Source organism: Cervus elaphus, chromosome 2 (genome assembly GCF_910594005.1).
Source record: "Cervus elaphus chromosome 2, mCerEla1.1, whole genome shotgun sequence".
NCBI classification, from domain to species: domain Eukaryota; kingdom Metazoa; phylum Chordata; class Mammalia; order Artiodactyla; family Cervidae; genus Cervus; species Cervus elaphus.
In genome coordinates this window covers 22,013,570-22,040,436 of record NC_057816.1, presented here as the reverse complement: position 1 = coordinate 22,040,436, position 26,867 = coordinate 22,013,570, and the positions used below count along the sequence as shown (strand labels likewise).

The window sequence follows — 26,867 nt, the reverse complement described above, 5'->3', positions numbered from 1 at the left end:
ATTTGGCGTTGTCAGTGTTTAGATTTTGGCCACTCTAATAGTTGTGCAGTTGTTGTTTTTTTTTTAATAATTGTTGTTTTAAATTGCATTTCCTTGATGACATATGAGATGAAGCATCTTTTCATGTCTTTACTAGCTATCTGTATATCTTCTTTGGTGAGGTATATGTTCAGATCTTTTGTCCATTTTTTAATCAGGTTGTCTGTTTTCTTACTGTTGAATTTTAATTTTGTATATATTGGGTATATTATTGTATATATTAACTTTGTATATATTGGGTAACAGCATTTTGTTTTTTATATTTCATCAGATATGTCTTTTGCAAATATTTTCTTTCAGTCTGTGGCTTATCTTCTCGTTCTGTTGACATTACCTTTCAGAAAGCAGGAGTTTTTCATTTTAATGAATTCCAGCTTATAATCATGTCTTCCAAGGATTGTGTCTTTGGTGTTGTATCTTAAGCATTGCTGTATCCAGGGTCATCTAGGTGTTCTGTTGTCTTCTAAGAGGCTGTGTTTTTTTTTTTTTTTTTTGGCCACTCCATCCAGCATGCAGGATCTTAGTTCCTCGACCAGGGACTGAAACTTGCCGTGAAAGTGAGAAGTCATAATCATTGGACGGCCAAAGAGGTCCCTTCTAGGAGTTTCTAAGTTTGATGCAGATTTAAGTTTTAAAATTTCTATCATAATTTCTTCTTTAACACATGAGTTATTAAGAAGTGTTCTTTTTAATACACAAATGAATGGAATTTTTATCTAACTTTTCACTATTGCTTTCTAATTTAATTAGTGATCAGAGAATGACATCTACGTGATAACAACCCTCCAAAATTTATTGAGATTTATGCCCTAGTCAATGCACATGGTCAATATTTGGAGAATATTTTGTGTATTCTTCAGAAGACTATATATTCTTTCATTGGCATAGATCTTTATATATTTTCAAAACAAATGTTGTGTATTAAACTACTGAAATCTTGCAAATCTTTACTATCTTTTAAAGTCTGTTTTAAAAAAAAAAAAATAAATAAAGTCTGTTTTACCAACTGCTAATCGAAGAGATGCTTTAAGATCTTCCACTGCAAAAATAGATTGGCAAATTTCTCTCTGTAACAGTATCAATTTGTACTTCATATATATATATATATATATATATTTTTTTTTTTTTTTGGCCATGCAGCATGTGGGATCTAGTTCCCTTACCAGGGATCAAACCCAGGGCCCCCTGCATTGGAAGAACAGAGTCTTAACCACTGGACTGCCAGGGAAGTCTTTTATTTCATATGGTTTGAAATTAATTAATTAGATGCACATAATTCAATTTTAGTGTTTGTTTTTGGTGGAAACAAGCCTTGTGATATTATGTAGCTACAGACACTATTGAGGCTTCACTTACAATTCCCCAGAATTTCCCTCTACACTGAAAACTATTTTGTGTGCATACCTGCAACTCTGTTTGGGGAATATATTTGGATACATGAAAGTCAGGCTGGGAGTACCAGGAATTGTCATAGAAGAAGCCCTAAACTAATGATGGATGGAGATTCACTGGATCGACACCCCAGTTTCCTTGCCTGTCAGTGGGGATTATCCTCAAATCTGTTTAACGCCATCTCCCAGGGCTCCCAGCAGCATTGAGCTCCACAGTATTAACTGGTTTGATAACATATCCCTTATTGGTTTTGATCTCTTTGCCGATCCATTTCTTTACTCCTCTACTGATGTCTCCTAAAGTAAACAATTTGCACTCAAATTCAAAGTACCCCATTTATTCCTAGTAACAAAGGAGACATCTGTTTAACAGGAGTGAACCAGGACTGTCTCAGCAGACACGATGTGGGGACATCCTACTATAATGAGGCTTTTGGTCCTAAAGTCCATTTATCTCATATTTCTAGCCACCCCCGCTTCCTCTGGCTTACTATCTGCCTGGCACATCTTTTTGCAGCACTGCACTTTCAACTTTTCCAAGTCTTTCTTTGGGATGTGTATCATTTAATTAAACAACATTATAGCTGGATTAAAAAATGCTGTCCATCAGGTTGCATTTTAACTACTTCAGGCCATTTATAATTTATTTATAATCTATAATTTAGCTGTGTTTCTATCATCTTTTTTTTTTCACTTTCTATTCTCCCATTTTCTATGCTTCTTTTTTTTTTTTTTTCTTCTCGTGGCTTTAAAAGAAATTGAGTTTGTGTTTGTTTCCTTAATCTATCATTTTGGAACTTGTACCATTTCTCTTATTTTCTTCTTTTTGTAGTTACCCTGATAATGTTCCCTTGAATACTTAATAAAATCTGAATATTAATATATTAACCACCTTCTCCTCCCAAAAGAATTTAAAGATTTTGGAATAATTTAATTCTGATAACTCTCCTCCTGATTTACATCCTATTATTTTCCTGTATATTATCTATAAGGTTTTGAAAGCCACAAATAGATATTATTTTCATTTTATAAGGTACTATTTAATTTGTCAACATTTTTACTAATTTCTTTTGTCATTATTCTTTCTTCAACTCAAACCTGTCTTTTGGAATAATTTTCCTTCTTCCTAAAATGTGTCTTTGGGAGTTCTTTTAGTGTTGATGGTAAACTGTAGTTTTTGTCCATCTGATAATATATTTTACCCTCATATTTGGAAGACTGTGCTGCTAGGTACAATATTCTGGGTTAATAATTATTTTTGCCCATCATTTTGAAGCTACTGTTCACTTTCTAATGATTTCCTTTATTATTGTCTAAATGTGTAAGACCTTTTTCCCTCTGACAGCCTTTAAGATTGCCGACCATAAACTGGCACTTGCCGCCTACCTCTACAAGGATTCAGTCATGAGACACTGCAGCTGCTAAACCAACATTCCTCTGAGAGGAGCTCAGGGTGAAGATCAGGAATGAAGCACTCTGTGTTCTGGGAAAAACTGGCAGAACAGGTCTTCCAATAGATATTTTCAGGAGGAGATTTTATGAGCTTAATTCTTTATCTTAAAAAAAAATGATTTATTTATTTGGCTGCGTCAGATCTTAGTTGGGGCACAGGGGTCTTTACAGCTCATGGACTCTCTAGCTGTGGCATGTGGGCTCTAGAGTGCCCAGGAGTTGGTAGTTGTGGCTCTAGTTGCTCCACTGCCAGTGGGATCTTAGATCCCAAACCAGAGATTGAACCTGCGTCCCCTGCTTTGCAACGTGGATTTTTAACCACTGGACTACTAGGGAGTCCCCATGAGCTCAATTCTTGCATCTCCTCGTATCTTTTAGAAAAGCATTAAAATCATTAACAGAGACATCTGTTCTTCATGACTAGCAGCAAGCCTCTGCCAAAATGTATGCCTGACTGCAGGAATCCCCCCTTCACTAAAATCATATTACACTCACCTTCCCCATTGCCTCTGCAGCAGTTTCTCAGGACTGAAATGCTGTTTCCTAGGCTACAGTCCTCATTTTGACCCAAATAAAACTTAACTCACAACTCTCACACTGCGCATTTTTTTCAGTCAACAAGATTGTCTCTTTTTCTTTGATATACTCTAGTTTTACTACATTTTAGGTAGATGTGGAAACCTTTAAAAGTATCTCATGTGTTAACCTTGAATGTGTATGTTTGTCATGGGTTCTACAAAAGTTTCAGTCATTACTCTCAAAATACTGCCTCTCCTCCATCTCTCTTTTCTCCCCTTTGAGCTCTTGATGAAATGTTAGACCTTTTCATTCTACATGACCTGAGCCTTAATCTCTTTTTCTCATGTATTTCATTTCCTTGTCTGTCGTGTCTTATTCTGTAAAATTTTTTCAGATCAACTAACTCTCTTCAGCTGTATTTAATGTATTTAACCTCTTTATTTACATTTTTATTTCAATAAGTCATATTTTTATGTACAAAAGTTCGATTTGTTCCTTTTCAAACTTGATCACTTTTGATAGTGTCTTGTTGCTTGTTCATTTTTATAACAGTGTCTTTTATTTCTTCAAGCATTTCATAATTATTTTATGTTTTATGTATGATAATTCCAATATTTGAAGACCTTGGTGGCCTTAAATATATTACTTCTTACATTTGCTGACTTTCATTCTTGGTGATTTGTTTCCTTCTGTGTTTCATGTCCTTTCCTTGTCAACTCATCTTTGATTGGTCTTAGTCTCTGAAAATTTAAGGAGATGGTTTTCTTCACAGAGGATTTAAGTTTTTATTTTGGGAGCCTGGGATGCTACAAACTGGGGGCCAGTACCAACGTAGTCCAGGAGTCTCGGGTTCAAACTCCCGCACTTTGCCACTGGCACAAGTCTGATCTTTGTCAGTGCTAACATAAACATCTGTACTGGGCTTAGTTGCTCAGTCGTGTCTGACTCTTTGTGACCACATGGACTGTAGCCCGCCAGGCTCCTCTGTCCATGGAATTCTCCAGGCAAGAATACTGGAGTGGGTTGCCATGCCCTCCTCTAGGGGATCTTCCCAACCCAGGGATCGAACCCAGGTCTCCTCCATTGTAGGTGGATTCATTACCGTCTGAGCCACCAGGGAAGCCCAATTTAAACACTTGCCCGTGGTTGATCCACATTTTATAAGTGCTAAGAAGTAAGAACTCTACTTACTAAGCATTTTTTACATACTGCTCCTGTCTGGAATATGTGTCCTTTCATCCTTTTCTTTCCTCCACCCGATTAACTGATCTTTCTAAGACTAAGTCAGGCTTCTTCTCCTCTAAGATACCTTTGCTGAAAACCCCTAATCTGGGTTAGATGCTGCTCTTACATGCTTCTAGAGCACCTTGTATCTACCTCTGTTATTGCATTTTCCACACTGTATTATGATAATCTGTTTATTATCTGTGTTCCTCCAGGACACTGTCTCCCCAGCGTCTAGCATACTTCATGGTCCATGAAGACATGTTTACTGAATAAAAGAAAGAACATCAGAATGAATGAATGAGTGTGGGATGATTTTGGAATCAACAATCTGGGATTTCCAGAGAGGGTGAAGGATAATGAAGGAAGATGAGAAGAAAACAGAAAAGGGAAACGACTGGTATTTTTAGGCGATTTGTTTGTTCTCCTTGATTAAGTGAAACCAAGTTATCACTTCATTTCATCAAAAGTTTATTGAGCATCCAGAATGTGCTAGGCACTCTGCTAGATGCCAGTAATACAAAGATAAAGATCAAAACAAAACAAAAACAAAACCACTTCCTTGCTCCACCCCCCTCCCCCCATTTAAGGCAGATTTGACTTCAGCCTGGGAAGCAGGCCCCTCAGGGATGCAGCATTGGGGATTAGAGTACAGCTTGCCCTCATCTCACCTCAATCTTCACCCTTGCCTCTCCAGGTTGACTGGGATGTACCTGTCTGAGACCACATCTTGCGTCTCCCACCTGCCTGAGCAACTTGGGGGGTGGGGTGGGTGTGGGTGTGGGTGTTCCCCGCCCCCACATGCCTTGTCTCCTAGATCAGGCACCTGGGGAAGTGAGGGGAGCAGTTCTGGGGTGAGGAAGCAGAGCTGCAAAGGCATACCTGTGCAGATGAGCCTGGAGCAGTGCATAGGGGCAGGGAGCTGGGAGGACCACGACCTGTAGGTTATTGGGGGGAATCAACTGGAAATGCTGCTGCCTTTGGGCTGGGACAAAACTTGTCCCACATGGAGTGGTGGGGAATTGGGACCTAGGGAGTTCCTCTGTGGGATGGTGCAGGGTCCGAGCTGGAGCTCAAGAAGCTGAGGAGGGACCAGATATGCACTAGAGGCATCAGGGAAGAGAGGTCAGCACACACAGAGGGCCTTCTTCTCTTGCATCATTTTAATCGCCCTCTCTCTTCACAAGGCAGATGACTGTCTTTCCTCCAAACTGTGCAAGAAGTGGTGGTGGCACGGGCATGGCCTAGCTGCACAGCGGACCGATCTCTCCGTATTCTGCAGGTGTGTGTAATTAGAGAGCCTGCCCTGGCCTGTCTCCTGGGCCCTGCATACCTGGGAGCAGGGCAGGTGAGAGGCCGGAGACCAAGGGCTTCCTCCGGTCTCTAAGACGCAGTGGTGGGTGGGGAGAGCGGTGAGTTACCTCCTCCTTCCACCATTTCTGGGGAGAGTTGAACTTCATCCTCTTAAACCTACGGGAAGCTCGACAACCTTTCCCGGGGACAGTGATTGTTTGAAAGGCTTATTTTGTGCAAAGCCAGGGAGAAGCAGTAGATAGGAGGTGTTAAAAGACAGATCCTCACTTGATTTAGCTTTCTCGGTCTGGGAATGAGTGAGGAGCCCCTTCTCTAGGGACCAGAGATGAAAAGAATGCTGGGCACGATGCTGAGGGACGCTTTGGAGGAGGCCACGCCTGGGAGGCTTGAATCCTTTGCTCTGGCTAGACCCGGGTTGTGGGAGGGGGGGTGGCAAAGAAATGCCCTTGAGCTCCTCCCTGGCCAACTGGTAGGTACCCAGGTCCCAGATGCCCGAGAAGGGTGCCCCAAGGTCCTGTCTTCACAGTGATTTTCTGGACTCCCCCGTAGTTGAGAACAGTTGTACCTTTGAGGCAAGTGGCCTCTCTAATCTGGACTTGCCGAGGAAGTTCCCCAGGAACCGGGAGTTCGTTCCTGGATAGCAAGGGCAGAGGGTGGGTGGGAAGCATAAATGCGCCCTAGGAAGGACACGGGATAGTCATCGGGGTAAGGTTACTGATGTTAGTTTCCATAAGCCTCTCCGGGGACTGGGCCGTAAATTTAATAATCTATATGGTCCTAAGAGGGCACAACCCACACCCACTGAGAACACAGCCAGTGATCAGGGAGCAAACGCACCCCGATTTCACAATCTGCTCCACCCTCCGCCATTCCCGCCTAGTCCCCGGACTCCGCAGGCTCACAGTGGCCCCCGCGCCCTATCCTCTTGCCCCGCGGGACCTCGCCTAATCCCTCGCCCCTCGCGGGCCGCAGCCCCGCTGCCCCGCCCTCCCCTGGACAGGGGCCTCGGTGTGCGGGCGCCTCCGGGGACCCCAGGAGGCTCAAGCGCTGATCTCCACCGGCCCCGTCTCGTCTTGCTCGCGGATCAGGTGCACGCCGGCAGTCCGCAGTGTGCGCGAGGCGCTGCGCGAGCGGCCAGGCGATCCGGGGGCCCGGGGCGGGGACGAGTGCGTCCGGCCGGTGGCGGGGGAGCGCGCCGGGGAGCGCGGGTAGCGGCGGGCGGAGCGGATGGGTAGCCCGGGCGACCGCCCCGGCACGGCCGGGGACACGGAGTAGCCGGGCGGGCCGGGCTCCGTCGCGCTCCGAGGCTCCTGGGCGGGGTTCTCCTCGGGCTCCGGCGAGTCCTGCAAAGACAGTTGCCAGGAGGGGTCAGCGGACAGCTGGCCAGGGCTGGGAGCACGCCCGGTGTTCCAGGGCCCTGGTAATACCAAGGTGAAAGAGACACAGCCCCCTTCACACTCTGATCTCCTGGAAGGCTGCAGACCTAGGTCTGGTTTCTCTTGTAACATAGGACACAAAGCTGTGGTTTTTCCAGTGGTCATGTATGGATGTGAGAGTTGGACCATAAAGAAAGCTGAGCGCTGAAGAATTGATGCTTTTTGAACTGTGGTGTTGGAGAAGACGCTTGAGAGTCACTTGGACTGCAAGGAGAGCCAACCAGTCCATCCTAAAGGAAATCAGTCCCGAATATTCATTGGAAGGACTGATGCTGAAGCTGAAACTCCAATACTTTGCGCACCTGATGGGAAGAGATGACTCATTGGAAAAGACCCTGATGCTGGGAAAGATTGAGGGCAGGAGGAGAAGGGGATGCCAGAGGATGAGATGGTTGGATGGCATCATCTACTCAATGGACATGAGTTTGAGCAAGCTCCAGGAGTTGGTGATGGCCAGGGAAGCCTGGCGTGCTGCAGTCCATGGGGTCGCAAAGAGTCGGATATGACTGAGGACTGAACTGAACTGAAGGACACTTAGCATGGTGCCTGGCACATAATAGGTGCTCATTAAATGTTGAAATGCATTAAACTGAGTGCTTTGACCACGTATTCTCCACTTTCCACCTGCCTTGGACAGCGTGGTACAGAGTTGGTTGTGGAATAGTTGGGAAATCACCCAAAGCCCCATGTCCAGAGATCTGGATTTGAAGGCTAGTACTGCCACCAGTTGGAGAAGGAAATGGCAACCCACTCTGGTATTCTTGCCTGGAGAATTTCATGGATGGAGGAGCCTGGAAGGCTACAGTCCATGCGGTTGCAAAGAGGTGGACACAACTAAGTGACTAACACACAGACACATACCACCACCGATTTACTTGTTTGATTATGGACAAGTCATTTTACCCCTGTCATTTTACTGTATTTTATTATAAATAAAATAGGGTAAAATTATTTTTACCCTATTTTTCTCATCTCTCAAGTGTGGGTGACAGAAATATTTCTCAGGGTTGTTCTGAGTCCTAGAAAAGGATGTCAGCATAGCGGGGCTACGGTACTACCAGAACGCGGCAGGGGCTGATGGGGTGTTCGTGGGGCACTCAGCCCAGAGCTACTCACCTTGTCTTTCAGGATGTAGAGTGCCATGGGGTTCTTCCTTTCCTGCTCTCCGCTTCGTGGGAGGGTGTCTGCTGCACAGGGCAAAGAAGGGGGCGGCTGGCGCAGGTCCAGAACCCTTTCCACCAGCCAGCACCTACGCTCTTTGCTTCCCAGTGGCCAGTCGGGGTCCCGCCACAACCTCCACCAAAGGATTCGTCATCCCCGGGGTCCTACCTCGGGTGCTCCTCTCCCAGCTCTGCAGTCTTCGTGCAGTTGGTGGAGGAAGGGGCCCTGCAGAGCTGGCTTCCTTGTCGCCCAGATCTGCCTTTTCCCAGCAGCCCACTGCTCTGAGTGACGATGGGACGGGTGAGTGGGCGGCTGGGAGCTCACCTTCTGGTTTCAGGCGGTCATCACTCTGATCCATATACTCCATGGAGTTTTGCTTCTCCAGCTTCCTCTTCTTCCTGTAAATCAACCCAGCATCTGGTGAACACAGCTGTTGAGTGTGAGCAGAAGTTCTGGGCGTGGGGACACAGTGGGGCAGTATCTGATGGCCATCAATGAGGCCGTGTAATAGGAAGATGGGCTGGGTGTGGTGGGATGGGGTATATCCCATCTAGGTTTGCAGCCTGAGTCTGGCCCTGGCATTGTGACCGTGGGCAAGTCACTTAACTCATCTGAGTCCAGAGTCAGTATCTGTAAACTGCAGAGAATCACATTGTAAGATAATCACACTGAAAGGTAGTGTGCTAACCACAAATACAGTGCTTGATTCACAGAAGGTGATGTGCAAGTGAAACCGTTATTAACAATGCTGGGATTGTTGGGGTTGTGAGGAATTACAGGATGTAATTCCATATACAATGCATGCAATGGTAAGATGGATCTCCTAGGAAGAGCTTTGGGCCCTGGGAGGAAAGGCATTTAAAGAGACTAAGAAGAGGGGACTTCCTTGGTGGTCCGGTGGTTAAGACTTTGCCTTCCAATGCAGAGGGTGTAGGTTCAATCCCTGGTCGGAGAGCTAAGATCCCACATGCCTTACAGCCAAAAAACCAAAACATAAAACAGAAGCAATATTGTAACAAGTTCAATAAAGACTTTAAAAATGGTCCACATTAAAAAAAAATAGTTTTGTTTTTTTTTTAAATAAATAAAGAGACCAAGAGGAGCTTAGTGGTGGTCCAGTGAATGGTTAAGAATCCGCCTTGCAATGCTGGGGACATGATTTCGAACTTTGGTCTGGGAAGATCCCATGTGCCACAACTACTGAGTCCATGGCTGCAACTACCGAAGCCCCTGCCCCCTAGAGTCCATGCTCTGCAACAAGAGAAGCCACCACAAAGAGAAGCCCACCCACTGAAACTACAGAGTATCCCCCCACTCACTGCAACTAGGGAAAGCCCATGTGCAGCAATGAACACCCAGCAAAGCCAAAAATAAATACAAATAAACAAATCATTTTAAAAGAGAGAGAGAGAGACTAAGGAAAGAACGGAACTCGGCTGGAGTGGGTGGAAGGATTCGGATACTCAGGGAGGGGAACTTGGAGAGTTACCCAGACTTTTTGGAGGGTTTCCAGCAGGCGCAGACAGTCACCAAGGTCACAAGGAGGAAGATGCCTCCTGTGGACAAGATGATGTAGAGGGAGCTTCTTCCTAGAGAGAGAGGAAGGCAGAGAGGTGGCAGAGGTTTCAGGGTAAGTGGTGGGTGTGGGCAGGAGAGAGCTTCCTGGGGCCGAAGGAAGAGAAAAGGAGCCCCCGGCAGCAGGGCTGGCCAGTGGTGGACTTTCCCCGGAGCTCACTTCCCACCGATGCTGTCCTCCAGGGAGACCTGGCCCATCTCCGCCTCTCTCCCACCCCGGTGGCACTCTGTCTGGGATGTCCTCAGCCTTTCGTGGGCACCTGCCTCTCAGGGTGGTGGGTCCCCAGGGTGGGCAGCGGGAGACTCACGGTACACGGTGATCTTGACGGGCGGGCTGCGGCCCTGGCTGATGGGGTTCTCCACCACACAACTGTACAGGTCGTCGTCCTCCATGAGCACGCGCGTGATGGTGAGCACCTTTTGGTCTGGGGACAGCAGCATCCGAGAGTCGTTGAGGAGGGGCTTGCCGTCCTTCAGCCAGGTGTAGCTGGGTTTGGTGCCGTTCTCGTGTGAGCAGTTCAGGGTGAAGGCCTCGCTGAGCTCCAGCACTGTGGTTGATGCTACTAACACCTGCGGCCTTGAAATGGGCACTGAGCCCGGGGGTGGGGGAGCCTGTGAGCCAGTGGCCAAAAAGCATCTCCCTTCCCCTTCTTAACTGCCCACCTTCCAGCTCGATCTGTGGTCTTCAGAGGTCTCAGTATAGCGCTTTACCACCACCCACCCACCCATCCATCCATCCATCCATCCATTTATTCATTTATTTACCCACTATTTATTGAGCACCTAATTGAGCACAGGGGATACAATGCAGAACAAGACACCCATGGTCCCTGCCCTTCTGGATCTTCCCTTTCTTTCTTCTCAAATACCTTTCCCAGATGTCTTAAGCTGACCAGCCTGGAAAATATTTTCACTGGGCTAAGTTTAGGTCTGTGCGTTCTAAGTCACGAAGTTGTGTCCGACTCCTTGCGACCCCATGGACTGTAGCCTGCCCGGCTCCTCTGTCCATGGGATTCTCCAGGCAAGAGTACTAGAGTGGGTTGCCACTTCCTTCTCTAGGGGGTCTTCCTGACCCAGGGATTGAACCCAGGTCTCCTGAGGCTCCTGCAGGTGGATTCTTTACTGCTGAGACACAAGGGAAGCTCCAAATAGGTTCAGATATTGACTCTATCACTTACTAGTTGTGTGGACTTGGTCAAATTATTCAACCTCCTTGTTCCTCAGTTTTCTCATCTCTTGAAACAGGGCCAATGACATTAACTATCCCTAGATTATTATAAGCATTAAATGAGTCAACATAGGCAAAAACTTACAATCATTTCTGGCTCACAGTAAGCACCCTGTACATGTTAGCTGTGGTCTATCTGCCAGTCTCTAAGGTCCAGTTGGCTCACTCTCTGCTCCCCACTGGCTCTTGTGTGGGTTTTCCTGGGGTCTAGCTAGGGTACCGGGTGGACCCTAGCCCCCACCCCAGCTGCTGGCACTCACTCCTTCCCTGCCCGAGACTTTACCGTCTACAGTGAGGTTGATGGTCTTCTCCCCGGTGAAAGTGTCATCCGTGATGGAGATCTCGACCTCATAGGTGCCCTCATCGGCCAGCTGCAGGTCGCTGAGAAGCAGGGAGCCGTTCTCAAAGAGGCGGATGCGGTCTCGATAGTCAGGCCGCAGGGTGCCAATGACCTCGGTGCCGATGGACTGAACGACAGTCACTGGCTTGTCCCGTTTCAGCTGCCACTTGACCACGGGCTTGTCGCTGCTGGTGCTGCTATACTGCACGGAGAGCAGGGCGGCCTTCCCCACCGTGCCATGGATCAGGCGCACCGGGCTGGTGATGTTCACCCCTGTCAGGGGCTCTGTGAACAGAAGCCCACAGCGAGAGGGCAATGTCAGGCCTTGGCTCCTTACCCCCTTCTCATCTCTGAGTCCTCTGATCTCTCCATGCCTCACCACACTGGACTCTTCCCTTCCTAACAGTTCTTCCTTTTTTCCAAGCCAAAAGGCAGTGAAATGAAAAGGTGAGTTGTGCAGATCGAAGCAAATTCAATTTAATAAACATATCCAATCCATTTTGGGAACAAGTGCTTTGTTAGGTAGTGAGCTCCCCGTCTTTAGAAGTAATCAAGGAAAGGCCAATTGAATGTTCATTCCCCTCCCTGTGCTTTCATTTTCTCCTTTGAATAATGAGGTAGTAGGACCAGATAATCTGCAACCTGACATTGCAATCCTGACAGTCTGTCATCATGTGTCAAGAATGTTATAATCATAAAACCTTAGGTGTGGAAGACACTACTGCAATGATGAAAGCCACCGTATTCATGAATATTATATACTTGTCATGGGGGGCGGGGAGTTAGAATGGACAAAACCAAGTATTTTCAAATTTTCCTATTAAAGGTATTTTTGTTCCCACAAAACCCTATATAAATTGAAAAGAAATGAAATTTAGTTCTAGCTCACTTGATTTAGTCAAAGAGGAGGTGAGGACCTGAGTCCTGTCCTTCCCGGGATCTTGGTGTGCTGCTGGGGAATCTCTATGGCTCTGTATGTCAGACTGAAATCTGCTTGACCTCATGATCCTTCAGATTTCTCCAGCTCTTGGTTTCTGGGATTATTTAGATGGGATTTCCTGCCTAGCAGGTGCTAGGTCCCAGGCTTGGTTTGACTTAAAAACACAAGCTTTCAAACTTCCCCAAACAGGCAAATAGGGTTTGGTGTAGGTGACTCGAAGTGGCTCTGGAAAAAATCAGTGAGCTTCATTAAGGGCCAGGATGGGAACATCTACCCCGCTTCTCAGGACCCAGTCTGAAGCAGTGGCGTCAGCACATGAGGGTGATGTATGCAGAACCACCCTGGGATTTAGCAACCTCAAGCTCCTAGGTTCTTATATCTTCTTTCCAGGAGGCTGGGCTATGACAGTCCCAGCCCCAAGGAAAAGTGGAATGAATTCCCCTCCCTACTTCTGTCTTCTCGGACCCTCCCTTGAGTTTCTCCTGCTCTCTCTTCTACTCTGTCTCGTCCCATATAAGGTCCCAGTAGTGCTGTGGGGATGCCCTTCCCCCTTTAAGTTTGCTCTTTCTACCAATTTTTTAATTTATTTTTGCTGCATGAAGCAATATGTGGGATCTTAGTTCCCTGACCAGGGATTGAACCAGGGTCCCCTGCAGTGGAAGCACGGAGTCCCAACCCTGGACTGCCAGAGAAGTCCCTCTTTCTACCAGTGTAAATTTGAGCCTTCTGGGGACTTTCTCTGGTGATCCAGTGGCTAAAATCTCCCATTCCCAATGCAGGGGGCCTGGGTTCAATCCCTGGTTGAGGAACTAGATCCTGCCTGCCAACTAAGACCTGGCACAGTCAAATAAATAAATATTTAAAAAACAAAAATAAACATGATTCTTCTGGATAAAACCTTTGGAGAAGTTACTGCATATGGATCACCCTTGGCCTCCCCCTCCTCTTGGTGGGTGCCTTCCACGGGTCTGCAAACGAATATCGCCCCTGAGTCATAGGGGTGTATGTAGGCATGTTCAGAAGTGGAGGGAGCAGTCTCTTCCAGAAGCTGACAAAGAGCATTTTTGCTGAGCAAACACTGTTTCCCAAAATCTAGCCAAAATTGGAGTTGGTTTTAAGGTCAGGGTCCCACAACTTTCAAGGGACATAGAGAACTAGGACAGGTGCCAAGGAAGGACATAGAAGCGAGGAAATGGCTAACGGTGCAAATAAAAGGAACTAAAACTCTTCAACCTTGAGAAACGATTAACTTAATCATCGTCCTCAAGTCTCGGAAGCATCGTTAGGTAGAAAAGTCTCTGTTCCCGCTGGAGGCTGAACAGAAGGAAATTGACCTCGCTGCAAGATGTCCCTGCCAACTCAAACAGCCACACTGGACCAGGGAGGTGGCCCTCATCAACTAGGATTTAAACCTGCTGTGACATCAAAGAATGTCAAGCTTAAACTATAAGAATGTACCTGCCAATAGCCTTGGGGACCCTTAATGGCCACTTCCTTAAACCATCATCTGTTCATTTTTATATGCCCTTTGTGGTGGGCAAAGATTTTCTATTACCAGTATTTGCCTTAAATTTACCTTTTAAACATATCAGTGAGAGGGGTTTCCCTGGTGGTCCAGTGGCTAAGACTCCTTTCTTAGGGGGCCTGGGTTTGATCCCTGGGTCAGGAAGATGCCCTGGAGGAGGGCATGGTAACCCACTCCAGTATTCTTGCCTGGAGAATCCCGTGGACAGAGGAGCCTGGTGGGCTACAGTCCATGGTGTTGCAAAGAATTGGACATGACTGAGCAACTAAGCACAGCACAGCACAGGGAACTAGATCCCATGAGCCACAACTAAGAGTTTGCATGTCACAGCTAAGAGTTTGCATGTGGCAACTAGAGATTTCACGTGCTGCAACTAAGACCCGGCGCAGCCAAATGTTGTTCAGTCACCAAGGTGTGTCCGGCTCTTTGTGACCCCATGGACTGCTGCAAGCCAGGCTTCCCTGTCCTTCACCATCTCCCAGAGTTTACCCAGATTAGTGTCTAATGGAGTCAGTGATGCTATCTAACCATCTCAAAAGCATTCATGAGATACTGTGAAACATGTTACACCTAATCCACACTCTATGATACCCCGGACTGCAGTTATGTCCCTTTTTACCTGAAGGGCTTTTTGTTTTGTTTGGATCTGTCTCTATAGGAAGTCCCTCCTTCCCTTGGGCTAGTATAAATACCCTTATTTGGGCTTTCTCCAATTCTATTATTTCTTTTTTGAGGTGTGGTGACCAGAACTGCATACAATAACCCAAAGGCAGCACACAGCATGGTTTTATTTTCTTGTTGGCCGCACTCCACAGCACGAGGGGCCTTAGTTCCCCAGCCAGGAAGTGAATCCACATCCCCTGCCTTGGAAGGCAGAGTCTTAACCACTGGACTGCTGGGGGAAGTCCCATACATCACGGTTTTCTAAAAGCAAAAAATACTACTTTTCGCTTTTCATTTTTATTATTCTGAACGAATTAATAATAATGAATATTAAATGCTCTGAGAAAACAACCCCCCTTCTCTGCCCCTATTGTAGAGGAGCTTCACTGTTGGGGTCACTGTGTTAGAGTTTTCTCTTGTTACTACGTTGAGGCCTACAAAAGTGTGAACTCATTTTAAGTGTCAATCACTCAGGAATATAAGGGAAAATCAGGATACAGAAATTGTAAAGAGGACCCTTGGGATCCAGGAAGAGAAGGGTAGCTTTTTTCCTACCCTGTAAAGAAAGCCAGTGTTCAGTAACATGTTCCTAGCTAATAAATATAAAGACAGCACACAGAGATATACCGTGTTTTGGATAGGAGTAATTATTAATGTTAAACTGTCAATTCTCCAAAGCTGGCTTATAAATTTATTATAATACTGATAAAAATCCAAAAAAAAAAATACTGATAAAAATCCCAAGATATTTACCCTTGGCACAACAATAGACAAGTATATCAACAGAACAGAATGAAGAGTCCAAAAACAGACTTAAACATGATAGCTTGACTTTTTATTTTTGCTGTGAGGGTTGTGGGATCTTAGTTCCCCAACCAGAGACTGAATCCATGATACCTGCAGTGGAAACCTGGAGTCCTAACCACTGAACCACTGGTGACATGCAGTGAAGTGCAGAAAGGATTTTTTTTTTTTAATAAATATTGCTGGGCCACGTTGGAATAAAAATGAATTTTGGTCCTTACCTCACATCTCACACACATACCAATTCTAGGTAGATTGTAGACCTAAATGTGAAAGGTAAAACAATGTTTTAAAAAGAAAACATAGGAGAATATCTTTGTGACTTGAGGACAGACAAAGATTTTTCGACGGACACAAAGGTGGTACCCGTAAAAGATGAAAATGATACAGTGGACAATCAAATTAAGAACTTCTGTCCATCAAGAGACACCATTAAGAGAGTGAAAGGCAAACTGTACAGTGGGAGATGGCCTTCCCAGGTGGCACTAGCTGTAGAGAATCTGCCTGCCAGACTTCCCTGGTAGCACAGTGGAAAAGAACCTGCCTGCCAACGCAGGGGACACAGGTTCGATTCCTGGTCCGGGAAGATTTCACATGTCTCGGAGCAACTAAAACTGGGTGCCACAACTACTGAGCCCGCACTTCAGAGCCTGAGCTCTGCAACAAGAGAAGCCACAACAGTGAGAAGCCTGAGCACCACAACTAGAGAAAGCCCTTGCACAGCAACAAAGATCCAGTGCAACCAGCAATAAATAAAATTAAAAAAAAAAAAAAAGAATCTGCCTGCCAATGCAGGAGACAAAAGAGATGTGGGTTTGAGCCCTGGGTCGGGAAGATCCCCTGGAGAAGGACATAGCAATCCAATTCAGTGTTCTTGCTTGGAGAATCCCATGGACAGAGGAGACTGGTGGGCTACAGTCCATCGGGTTGCACAGAGTCGACACAACTGAAGCGATTTAGCGCACACACACACGCACACACGGAGGGAGATAGTTGTAATACATATATCCTGTAAATGACTCGTATCCAACATATATATTTTAAACTCCTACAAATTACCACTTTTAAAAAAATCCAGGAAACTCAATAGAAAATGGGCAAAAGATTTGGATCAGGTATTTCACATAAAAAGATTTTCTTTTTTTTTTTTCATTTATTTTTATTAGTTGGAGGCTAATAACTTTACAATACTGTAGTGGTTTTTGCCATACATTGACGTGAATCAGCCATGGATTTACAAATAGACATGGATTACAAATACATGGATTTTCAAATAGCTAATAAGTATATGAAAAAGATACAACTGCATTCATCATCATAGATTTGCGATTTTAAACCATAATTTAATGCCACCTCATACTAGGATCGCTAAAATGAAAAACAGAAGATTCAGTTATTGGTGAATATATGAAAGAACATCTGAACTCTCAGTCAGAGCTGGTGGGAATGTAGCTTGATACAACCACTTCTGAAAACTCTGGCTATGTCTTCTAAGCCTAACCGCATACACATAACTCGGCAAATTCTACTCCTGGGTATATCTGTTCACCAAAAGACATCTACTAGAAAGGTTTTAACAACTCTGTTCATAAAGGCCCAAACTGTTAACAACCAAAGTGTCTATCAAAATTGAATAGGTAAACAAATTTTTGGTATATTTTTATGATGGAATACTATATAGCACTGAGATCAAACAAGTTACAATTTCAACAACATGCATGACTCTTACACATTTGGTGTTCAGTGAAAGAAACCAGGCTTAAAAGAGTGCATAGATATAACTCCACTTTTATGAAGTTCAAAGACACACAAAATTAATCTGTATTAGAAATTAGTACACCACTGTGACCCTGGGGGGAAGAAAATAGTAACGATAGAGTAAGATATAGTACTTACTATATAGTACTTACTATAACGATATAGTAAGAAGGTATTTCTCAGGTGCTGAAATGTTCTTTTCCATGACCTTGGAGGCTAATTAAATGGATTTATTCACTTTTAAAGGTTCATAAAACTGTATCCTTATGTAAAATTGCATGTTCCTGTATATAACTCTCAATTGCAATAAAAAAAAAAATACAGCACCTAAAATATGGAAGGTGATCTTAGAACTCAGAGTGGAACCTAGGCAAGGAACTTCTTCCTAATGAGAGCCTAGAGGACAGACTGGCTCTAGGATCCCAGAGAGTAACAGCTTGCAAATCAGATTATCTAGATGTATGGCATGTTGTGTTTATGATTGTAATTAGTATTCTAGCCTCTAGAAAAACTGTGTTTGAATGTCCCAGGAATAGGGCTGTGATGAATTTAGGGAAGCCTCCTTAGTTCGTTTGAGGTTCAGAGCACTAAGGACTAAGTCTACTTGCCTGAGGCAAGTAAGGTGGTTGCTGCCATAAGGGAGTATTGTTGCTATTCAGTCGCTCAGTCTTGTCTGACTCTCTGCGACCCCATGGTCTGCAGCAGGCCAGGCTTCCCTGTCCATCACCAACTCCTAGAGCTTGCTCAAACTCATGCCCACTGAGTTGGTGATGCCGTCCAACCATCCCATCCTCTGTTGCCTGCCTTCTCCTCCTGCTCTCAATCTTTCCGAGCATCAGGGTCTTTTCCAATGAGTTGGCTCTTTGCATCAGGCGGTCAGAGTATTGGAGTTTCAACTTCAGCATCAGTTCTTCCTATGAGTATTCAGGGTTGATTTCCTTGATGGCAAGGGATTAAGGCAGATCTCTGGGAGCCAGAGTCACATGATCCAGGCCACCCTTTTAGTGCCAGCCTTAAAGCTATGTCTCCCAGCCTCCCTTGCAGGTGAGTATGGCTGTGTCACTACTGATTTCTACCCAATAGTACTAGTAAAAGTGGTAGGTTCCACTTATAGGCTGGTGTACTTCTTCTGTTTTTCCCTTAATCCTCTACCTAAAAGAAATAGAGATAAATCTCAGACTGACCATTGGAAACACATGTGAAAGTTGATAGAGCTCCATGAGCTTGGTCTCTGGAAAACCTCATGGAACAGTCTTTGTTCATACCAGGCCTTGCTTGAAACGGTACCAGCTACTCCAGGGTTAATGTCAGGAGAACTTAAATGTTGGAATTTATTTGTCACAGAAGCCGACATTTTCCTAATAGATTGAGGATGGCAGAAATTCCTCATAGAATCTTAGCCTGTATTGCTATTGAGTCCACAGCAGTACAATGGCCTGACCCCACACTTACCTCTTACCTATCTTAGTTTGTAACTAATATCTTATTAGCGTAGTTTATAGTTAGAATTTTTTCTTATACATTTTTATTTTTTGTGGCCATGCAGCATGTGGGATTTTAGTTCCTGGACCTGGGACTGAACCTGTGCCCCCTGCAGCAGAAGCATGGAGTCTTAATCATTGAACCACCAGGGAAGCCCCTTGTTAAATAATACTCAATTACACTGTCTCTCACAGAAGTTCCTTTTGTTTCTGCCTAATCACAGTGACTGACAAGATCCTTCCATAATTTTTTTTCTTTACCATGTGATGACCTGAAAGAGCTTAAGGACACCTCTGATTTGTACATGTCATTGTACATTTCCTATTCCCGGTTCCCTGTCTCCATACCATCAGCTCTCATTTCCTCCATTCATTGTAATGTCCACTGACACTGCTCTCACTAAGGCTAATGGTAACCTCTTTATGGCCACATCAGATGGGCTCTTTTAGGTCCTTATTACACTAGGCTCCTTGATACATTTGATGTTGACTCTCTGGGAATATCCCGACTCCCTTCACTTTCTGGACACCACAGTCTTCAAGATCTCCCTCTGTATCTCTGATTGTTCCACGCCTCCTCAATAGGCTTTTGTTCTCTGCTTTCCTCTGCAAATCTTGGGATTCCTCAGATTCACACAGATTTAGAGAATGAACTTATGCTTGCTGGGGGGAAGGGATAGTTAGGGAGTTTGATCAACATGTACACACCGCTATATTCAAAATGAATAACCAACAAGGATCTACTGCATAGCACAGGAAACCCTGCTCAATGATATGTGGTAGCCTGGGTGGGAGGGGAGTTTGTGGGAGAATGGATACATGTATATGTATGGCCCAATCCCTCCACTGAAGCTATCACAACATTGTTAACTGGCTATACTCCAACAAAAAATAAAAAGGTAAAAAAATAAAAAAGTTTGCATTGGTTTTAAAAAAAAGTCTTGGGGTTCCTCAGTGTTCCATTTTCAGCTCATTTGCTCCTGTAAGCTGGTATTTCTTTATTCTTACTGTTTTAAATCTCACCTCTTAGCTGACAGCTTCCAAACACCACTTCCCAACCCTCCAGTTTTAGGTTGTTCAACATTTCCCCACAAATGTCTCACAGCCATTTCAACCTCAACATGAGTAACACTAATCATTATATCTCCCAATCTTGCCCATTTTTAAAGCTAATGTTTCACACAGAAATCCTACCTCCTTCCCTAGATTCTTTAACTTCCTATCAATCACTAGGTCCTGATTTTCCCTCCAAAATATTATCTCAATATCCTTCCCTCCCTCTCTCTTTATTCTAATTCCAGCCTGGTTCATTTCTCTCTTGAACTATTGCAGTAGCTTTGTTATGGGTTGAATTGTGCCCCCTAAAATTTATGTCTTGAAGTCCTAATCCCAAGTATCTCAATGTGTGTGTACTCAGTCACTTCAAATGTGTCTGACTCTTTGCGACCCTGTGGACTGTGGCCTGCCAGGCTCCCCTGTCCATGGAATTCTTCAGGCAAGAATACTGGAGTGGGTTGCCATTTTCTGCTCCAGGGGATCTTCCTGACTCAGGGATCAAACCCACAATCTCTTATGTCTCCTGCATTGGCAAGTGGATTCTTTACCACTGAGCCACTTGGGAAGCCCTACGTATCTCAGAATGTGACCTTATTTGGCATTGGGGTCATTGTCAAGGTAACAAGCTAATACTGGAGGGAGCGGGCCCCCAATCTAAGATGAAAGTGAAAGTGTTAATTGCTCAGTTGTGTCTGACTCTTTGAGACCCCATGGACTGTAGTCCGTCAGGCTCCTCTGTCAATGGAACTTTCCAGGCAAGAATACTGGAGTGCATTGCCATTTCCTTCTCTAAGGGATCTTCCCCACCCAGGGATTGAATCTGGGTCTTCTGCACTGCAGGCAGATTCTTAACTGTCTGAGCCACCAGGGAAGCCCAATCCAAGATGACTGGTGTCCTTATAAAATGAAGAAATTGAATATACACACAAGCACGGGGAGAATGCCATGTGAAGATTAAAGTTAACCTGTCACAGTCAAGGAACTACCCAAAGACAGCAGAGAGGCCTAGAGTAGAACCCTGCCTAGCGCCTTCAGAGGGTGTACAGCCTTCCCACCACCTTGATCTTGAAATTTTACCCCCTGGAACTGTGAAACAATGCACATCTGTTGTTGAAGTCATCCAGTTTGTGGTTCCACCAAATGGATAACGGATATAGGCTTCCTTTCCCATCTTGCCTCCAGTTTTGCCTCCAACGCCTCCAACGCCTCCACGCAGGGTGAGCGATCTCTGGCCCTGCTGGTTCCCAGACTGAAAACCATTCCATGCCCTCCCGGTCACCATTGTTTGCAGATTATCTTCCAATTTCCTTAGCAAGGTTTACATATCTCGCCGAACTCCATTCACTCTTTCCTCTCCAGAAGGAGTGACTGACTGGGCTGCTCCTAACACCCGATACCATTTCAAGCTGTTGACCTTGGCCCATTTTCCTAACTATAATGCTCACTCCCACACCTACCTGTTTTTCTCATCCTTTAAAATGCAGTGCAGACACTCCCAAGTAACTTCCCCTGATATTCCCCTACTCGTATCCTGTACCACCAGCACCAGCTTCCTGACGGTGCAGGTGACCTCTCTCTGCCTCTCTGACCCATAGTAGTCTCTGTATTTTATTAAAATGGTTTCTGCGTCTATTTGTCCAATGAAACTGTAAATTCCTAGGCTCTCTGGAATAGTTTGTGTGTGTGTATATGCGTGTGTGCTCAATCCCTCAGCCATGTCTGACTCTTAGTGACCCCATGGACTGTAGCCTGCCAGTCTCCTCTGTCCATGGAATTTTCCAGGCAAGAATACTGGAGTGGGTTGCCATTTCCTACTCCAGGGGCTCTTTCTGATCCAGGGATTGAACCCGAGTCTCTTGCATCTCCTGCATTGGCAGGCGGATTCTTTACCACTGAGCCACCTGAGAACCCTCTGTGTGTGTGTGTGTGTGTGTGTGTGTGTGTGTGAGCGCGCGCACATAAGCACATGTATTGAAAATCAGATCATTTCTCCAAGGAGTTGGTAGGGGGCAGTACAGAAGATAGGTGTCTCTGGTGTGCCTGAGTTATGGATAGGTTGGTGTTACTGTCCCAAGCCGGGAGACTCATTATCTCCAAAGCTTCTTTCATCTCCCTTGCTGTTTTACACCCAGAGAAGCCAGGGTCGGGGGTTGAGGAGGCACAAAACCAAGATTTCCCCACCCCTCCAAGCCCCACCATAATCCCGACTGCGAATTATAAAGAATGCCCAACAGGCCCACGCCAACAAGACGTCCCATAAGCAATGGCTCGTTGCCCTCCATCTAAAGCACTGAATGCCGTGGGAGCTCCAAAGTCATGCAGGCTTTGGGGGCTGGGGGGCAGGGGCCAGGCAGGAGGCACACAGAATGAAGAAATACATTCAACACGAATGCCTGAATTCACTGAGGCGCTTCCCACGGTGGCTGGGCACTCTCCCCTCCTCCCGCCCCAGAGGCGTTCTGGCCCGCAGCTCCCCCCTCCCTCTCCTTGGAAAGCCCCGGGTCCCTCCTGCGGACCCCGTCCTACCCTCCGGTTCCCCTACCTGTCTGGATCAGAAGCAGGTAGACAAAAGGAGCGAGGCGCCGCGCACTGAAGGCCCTGGACGGGGCTTCCCTTTCTCTCTTCATTTTGGGTGGCGTTCTCCAGCTCTGGTGCAGACAATTAGCATGATTTCTCCACTCCGGGCACGTCCCTTTGTACCACTCGGAGTTTCTCTGCCCGGACACAACCCTGCCAAGTTCCCTCTGAATACACAGAGGTCTGTGTGTTGCTGGACTTGTTCTTGCCTCTCTTTCAGACCTGGCATTTTCTGGTTTCAAAACCCTGCATCCCGGCTTGGGAAGAGGGTATCTGCTTGGAAGACCCTCTCCAGCACAGCTTCCAGTCTGAGGGGTCCCAGCAGTTCTTCACCTGCCTGAGCTGAACCCCACTCCCCGGGGGAGATGAGAATCTGGGCTCAGGGAGGGAACTGGGATCCACACTAAACTGGACCTTGTGTGTCCCAGCAAGTCCTGTCTCCACCTCTTGCCCCTCATTCCTGTGAGGGAGGGTGCATGCCACGGACACACCTCCAACAAACTCTGAAAAGGCAGGGAGAGGAGTTTTCTGAAGGGTTGGAATGAGAGATTCCAGAAACGGCTGAAGACACGGAAAACCCCTCTTCTACCCCAAAACAAGAAGACTGGAAAATGGCTTGAATTGTATTATTATCATAGCTGTCAAGCTTGGGCTTCTCTCTCCGATCACAGAATCTTGTAGATGCTGGGGATCTTTTTCCAGCAGCTACTCTGCTCAATCCCCAGCCTCCAGTCCGTTTTCTAGAACATGTCAGAGCAAAGATGATGGTAATACCCCCAAGAGCCTGGAGTTCGGCCACCAGCTACAGCTGGTTTTTTCAAGTCTTGAGGTGTGATGAAGAGAAGCACCCCAGCTCTGCCCTGACCCCCCCATTACCACGTCCACAGCTTCTCCTGTGGGTGGTCAGTGGAACGCTTGCTTGCTCACTGTGTGATTTGGGGCAGACAGCCATACAACCTTGTTAATTCTCTAATTTCACATCTGTACATGGGGGGAGGGGCAGTAGCTTCCTTGTAGAAACTGTTGAGAGGATTGATGAAGATTTAGTCCAGTGGAGCGCCTAAAAAATTCTTTGTTGAAGAGGTGAATGCGTATGTGTGTGTGTGTGTGTGTGTGTGTGTGTGTGTGCATCTTGATTACTTCAGTCATGTCTGACTTTTTGCGACGCTGTGGACTGTAGCCCGCCAGGCTCCTCTGTCCAGGGGATTCTCCAGGCAAGAATACTGGAGTGGGCTGCCATGCCCTCCTCCAGGGGATCTTCCAGATTCAGGGATCGAATCTGCATCTCTTGAGTTTCCTGCATTGGCTGGCGGGTTCTTTACCACCAGCAACACCTGAGGAGCCCTGGAGAGGTGCTATTTTAAACTTAAAAGAAAAATCTTCTTCTTTTGTTTAATTCTTTTGGGGACTTTTATATTTTGGTGAGACCAAAGTTTACAACGCCTCCTCTTAGTTGTCTCTAAACACTGAAACTCTGGTCTTAATTTTGTAAGTGTAGAAGTTATCTTTCAAAGTATTCTTTTTACATACTAGAGAAAGCCTGGTTAAGCCAGGTTTCTATTTTTTAAAAATTTTTATTGGAGTATAGCTGCCTTATAACACTGTTCGTTTCTGTTGTACAGCGAAGAGAATCAGTGACATGTATACATATAACTCCTCTTATTCGGATTTCCTTCCCATCTAGGTCACCACAGAGCACTGAGTAGGGTTCTTTGTGGTATACAGTAGGTTCTGATTAATTCTTATTAGTTCTTATTATCTATTTCATACATAGTATCAAGTCAGGTTTCTAGAACTGAAGATTTAGCGCATGGTCCATCTGAGTCGAAGGACGGGGCAAAAGAGGCGGATAGTATTGGTTTTGAACATCACAGAGGAACTCCAGAAAATATTCTGAAATGCATAAATCAGATTTTTTTTTTCCCTTTTGCATCTCTTATGATTGTGACGTCTTCCTAGACAGCTTATGGCACTTGTCTGCCTCTGGTAGAGTTAGTGGGGTTTCAGCAGGAATACAATGAAAAAGAGAAAGGCAATATTCATCTTCTGAGATTTAAAATAGTATTTTAGAGTCAGTAGTAAGATGAAAGGCTTGAAAGCCAGTCTTTGTAAGGAACTAAAGGATATTTTAATTTCTTTTATCTGTTCCTTTGATGTATCATGGAGAGCAGGCTGTGGACCGGATCATAGCGTCCTTCTATAGTGTAGAAACAGCCTCTTTTGCTTGTGATGATTAGACCTGGAGGCTTATTGTCTGAGGTAAAAGGATATGAGGGGCTCCCAGGTGGCTCAGTGGTAAAGAGCTCTCCTGCCGACGCAGGAAACATAAGAGATGCAGGCTCCATCCCTAGGTTGGGAAGGTTCCCTGGAGGAAGGCATGGCAACTCACTCCAGTATTCTTGCCTGAAGAATCCCATGGACAGAGGAGCCTGGCAAACTACAGTCCACGGGGTCGGAAACAGTCAGACAGGACCGAAGCAACTGAGCACAAAAGGATATGACGTTCAGGAAATAGAAAGCCTGAAGTCTGCCGTTTTCAGCATGAAGGATTATGGAAAGAGAACTGTGACAGAAGACAGAAGCAGGAAATAAGTTCTCCCTCCAACCCCCACCCCAGGATGAACCTCAGGCTCCTTACCCCCACACAGAGTACACGAGTGCCCCCAAAGAACCACACGCTTCCTGAGGGGACCCGGAGGTGCTGGAGAGAAAGAACCAGCAGAAGGCAGAACAGGGAGGGAAGGGGCTGCACTGGGAAGGCGAGGCCAGGCCAGCAACTGCCCCTCAGACCAGGGAGCAACCTAGACTCGAGCAGAGACCAGTGGGAGTCCTGAAGGCCACACAGGTCCTCAGGCACTGCCTCCTCTGATTTCACAAGGAGTCCTAGGCCACACCAGCTGCTGCAGGACACAGATGGGCTCCAGGCTAGACGTTGACAACTGGCCTCCTATCTGCATTTCATGGGGCACAAAGAAGTGGGCTTCAGGCTGGATACTTACAGCTCTTCAGCATTTCTTGAGACAAGAGACGGGTGGGCTCCAGTTAAGGTATTTACAGTCGGCCTCCTGTTCGCCTTCCGAAAGGGAAGCAACAAAAGAAACAGGGTAAATAGCCAATGTTTGTCTTTTATAAACACCTTAAGGTAATAGTCACAGCAATAGTCAAGGTAATAGTCATGGCAAGGACAAAGAGAGGCAAAACCCTGTTTTAGTAAATGATTAAGGGATCTCCGCGTCCCCCTTTTTTGGGACAAGGGAGACACTACACATGCACCGAAAGGCTCCTTGTGGGTCAAAAGTCAAAGGACAATGCCAGGCCGTAATGAGTCTTGCTCCTCCCAGAAGCCTTCACTTGGAGGTCCATCTTGGCTGAGGGGAGTGTGCACACCCAGGGGAGTGTCCCAGGGTAGGTCAGGTGTAGAAAAAGAAACCAGATAATTGGCCTGAAGGAAGACAAAGACCTGGAAGAACTGCCTGATATAAATGACCTCTTTACTTCACTCCTCCTCACTGGAGGGGATGCCCACACCCTTCCTCTCTGGGTGTGCGTCTCTGTCTCGCTTCTGTTTTAACTAATCAAACCGCTTCTCTGTGAGCGCTGCAGCTTGTTGCTGCGCTGTGTCTCTAATAATAAACTTTGTACCTGCCTCCGTGATAGATACATTTTTCACTGGGGGCAAAGATCCAGGAACAAATAGCTTCTAGCCTGTAGCCCTTGCTGGTCTTGTGGCTAGGATTCCTGGTTCTCATCCAGGCTACCCAGGTTCAATTCCTGAGCAAGGAATTAAGATCTCACTTCACGAAACCACTCACTGCTGCTTCGCCAAGATCTCAGCTACGCTCACCCTAAACCTCAGAGAGGAGCTGGGTTGGGGGTGGAAACTGAAAAGACTGATGGATCCAAGCAGAGGCTAAGCTAGAGACACAGGTTCGATCACTGGGTCAGGAAGATACTTGGAGGGAAACATGGCAACCCAGTCCAGTATTCTTGCCTGGGAGATCCCATGGACAGAGGAGCCTGGCAGGCTACAGTCTACAGGGTCACAGAGAGCCAGACATGACTGAATGACTGATATACACACATACACACAGCCCTACAGAACCTCATATCATCTGCTTCTGGGCTCTTCTCTCCTCAAGAACAGAGAAGGACCGTGTCTTATCGGCCTCTGAAGCCCTACTGTGTTATACAGGGCGGGCACATAGTAGGTACTCGGCAGACAAAGCTGAACACGGAACGGGAGAGAACTTGCAGGAGTTCTCAAGCGGCTGGCTGGAATAAGGGGCAGCTGTGTGTGCTGGGGCTGGACCAGAGGGGTGACAGCGAGGAGGGCACCAAATAGCAACTGCAGAGAATAGAGCGGGGTGTGAACACACAGGAGGCA

General features: G+C 46.0%; 1 protein-coding gene across 5 annotated transcripts; it reads right to left on the bottom strand.

The window, feature by feature from the left end:
• Positions 1-5,079: 5,079 nt before the first annotated feature.
• HEPACAM (hepatic and glial cell adhesion molecule) lies at positions 5,080-22,964 on the bottom strand. Of its 5 annotated transcripts, none has more exons than XM_043874005.1 (7): positions 22,449-22,958; positions 11,623-11,964; positions 10,420-10,701; positions 10,026-10,125; positions 8,705-8,934; positions 8,492-8,559; positions 5,080-7,282 (listed from the first exon to the last, which is right to left on the bottom strand). In XM_043874005.1, exons 1-7 carry the CDS (start codon positions 22,531-22,533, stop codon positions 6,980-6,982), a joined length of 1,410 nt encoding a protein of 469 aa, XP_043729940.1. In that variant the 5' UTR covers positions 22,534-22,958; the 3' UTR covers positions 5,080-6,979. The 5 variants fall into 5 exon arrangements, with proteins under 5 accessions (XP_043729940.1, XP_043729930.1, XP_043729956.1 ...); XM_043873995.1 differs by having other exon boundaries at positions 8,492-8,562; positions 22,449-22,953; XM_043874021.1 differs by having other exon boundaries at positions 8,861-8,934; positions 22,449-22,949.
• Positions 22,965-26,867: the final 3,903 nt, after the last annotated feature.

What these genes read in the sequence shown, in the direction of transcription:
- HEPACAM (XM_043873995.1), bottom strand. Translation starts at nt 22,533, where the DNA reads ATGAAGAGAGAAAGGGAAGCCCCGTCCAGGGCCTTCAGTGCGCGGCGC. An exon ending in CATCAACCTCACTGTAGACG is followed by an intron (nt 10,702 to 11,622) that starts GTAAAGTCTCGG and finishes CCCCGGGCTCAG; the next exon opens with TGCCCATTTCAAGGCCGCAG. An exon ending in AAACCCTCCAAAAAGTCTGG is followed by an intron (nt 8,935 to 10,025) that starts GTAACTCTCCAA and finishes GTTGATTTACAG; the next exon opens with GAAGAAGAGGAAGCTGGAGA.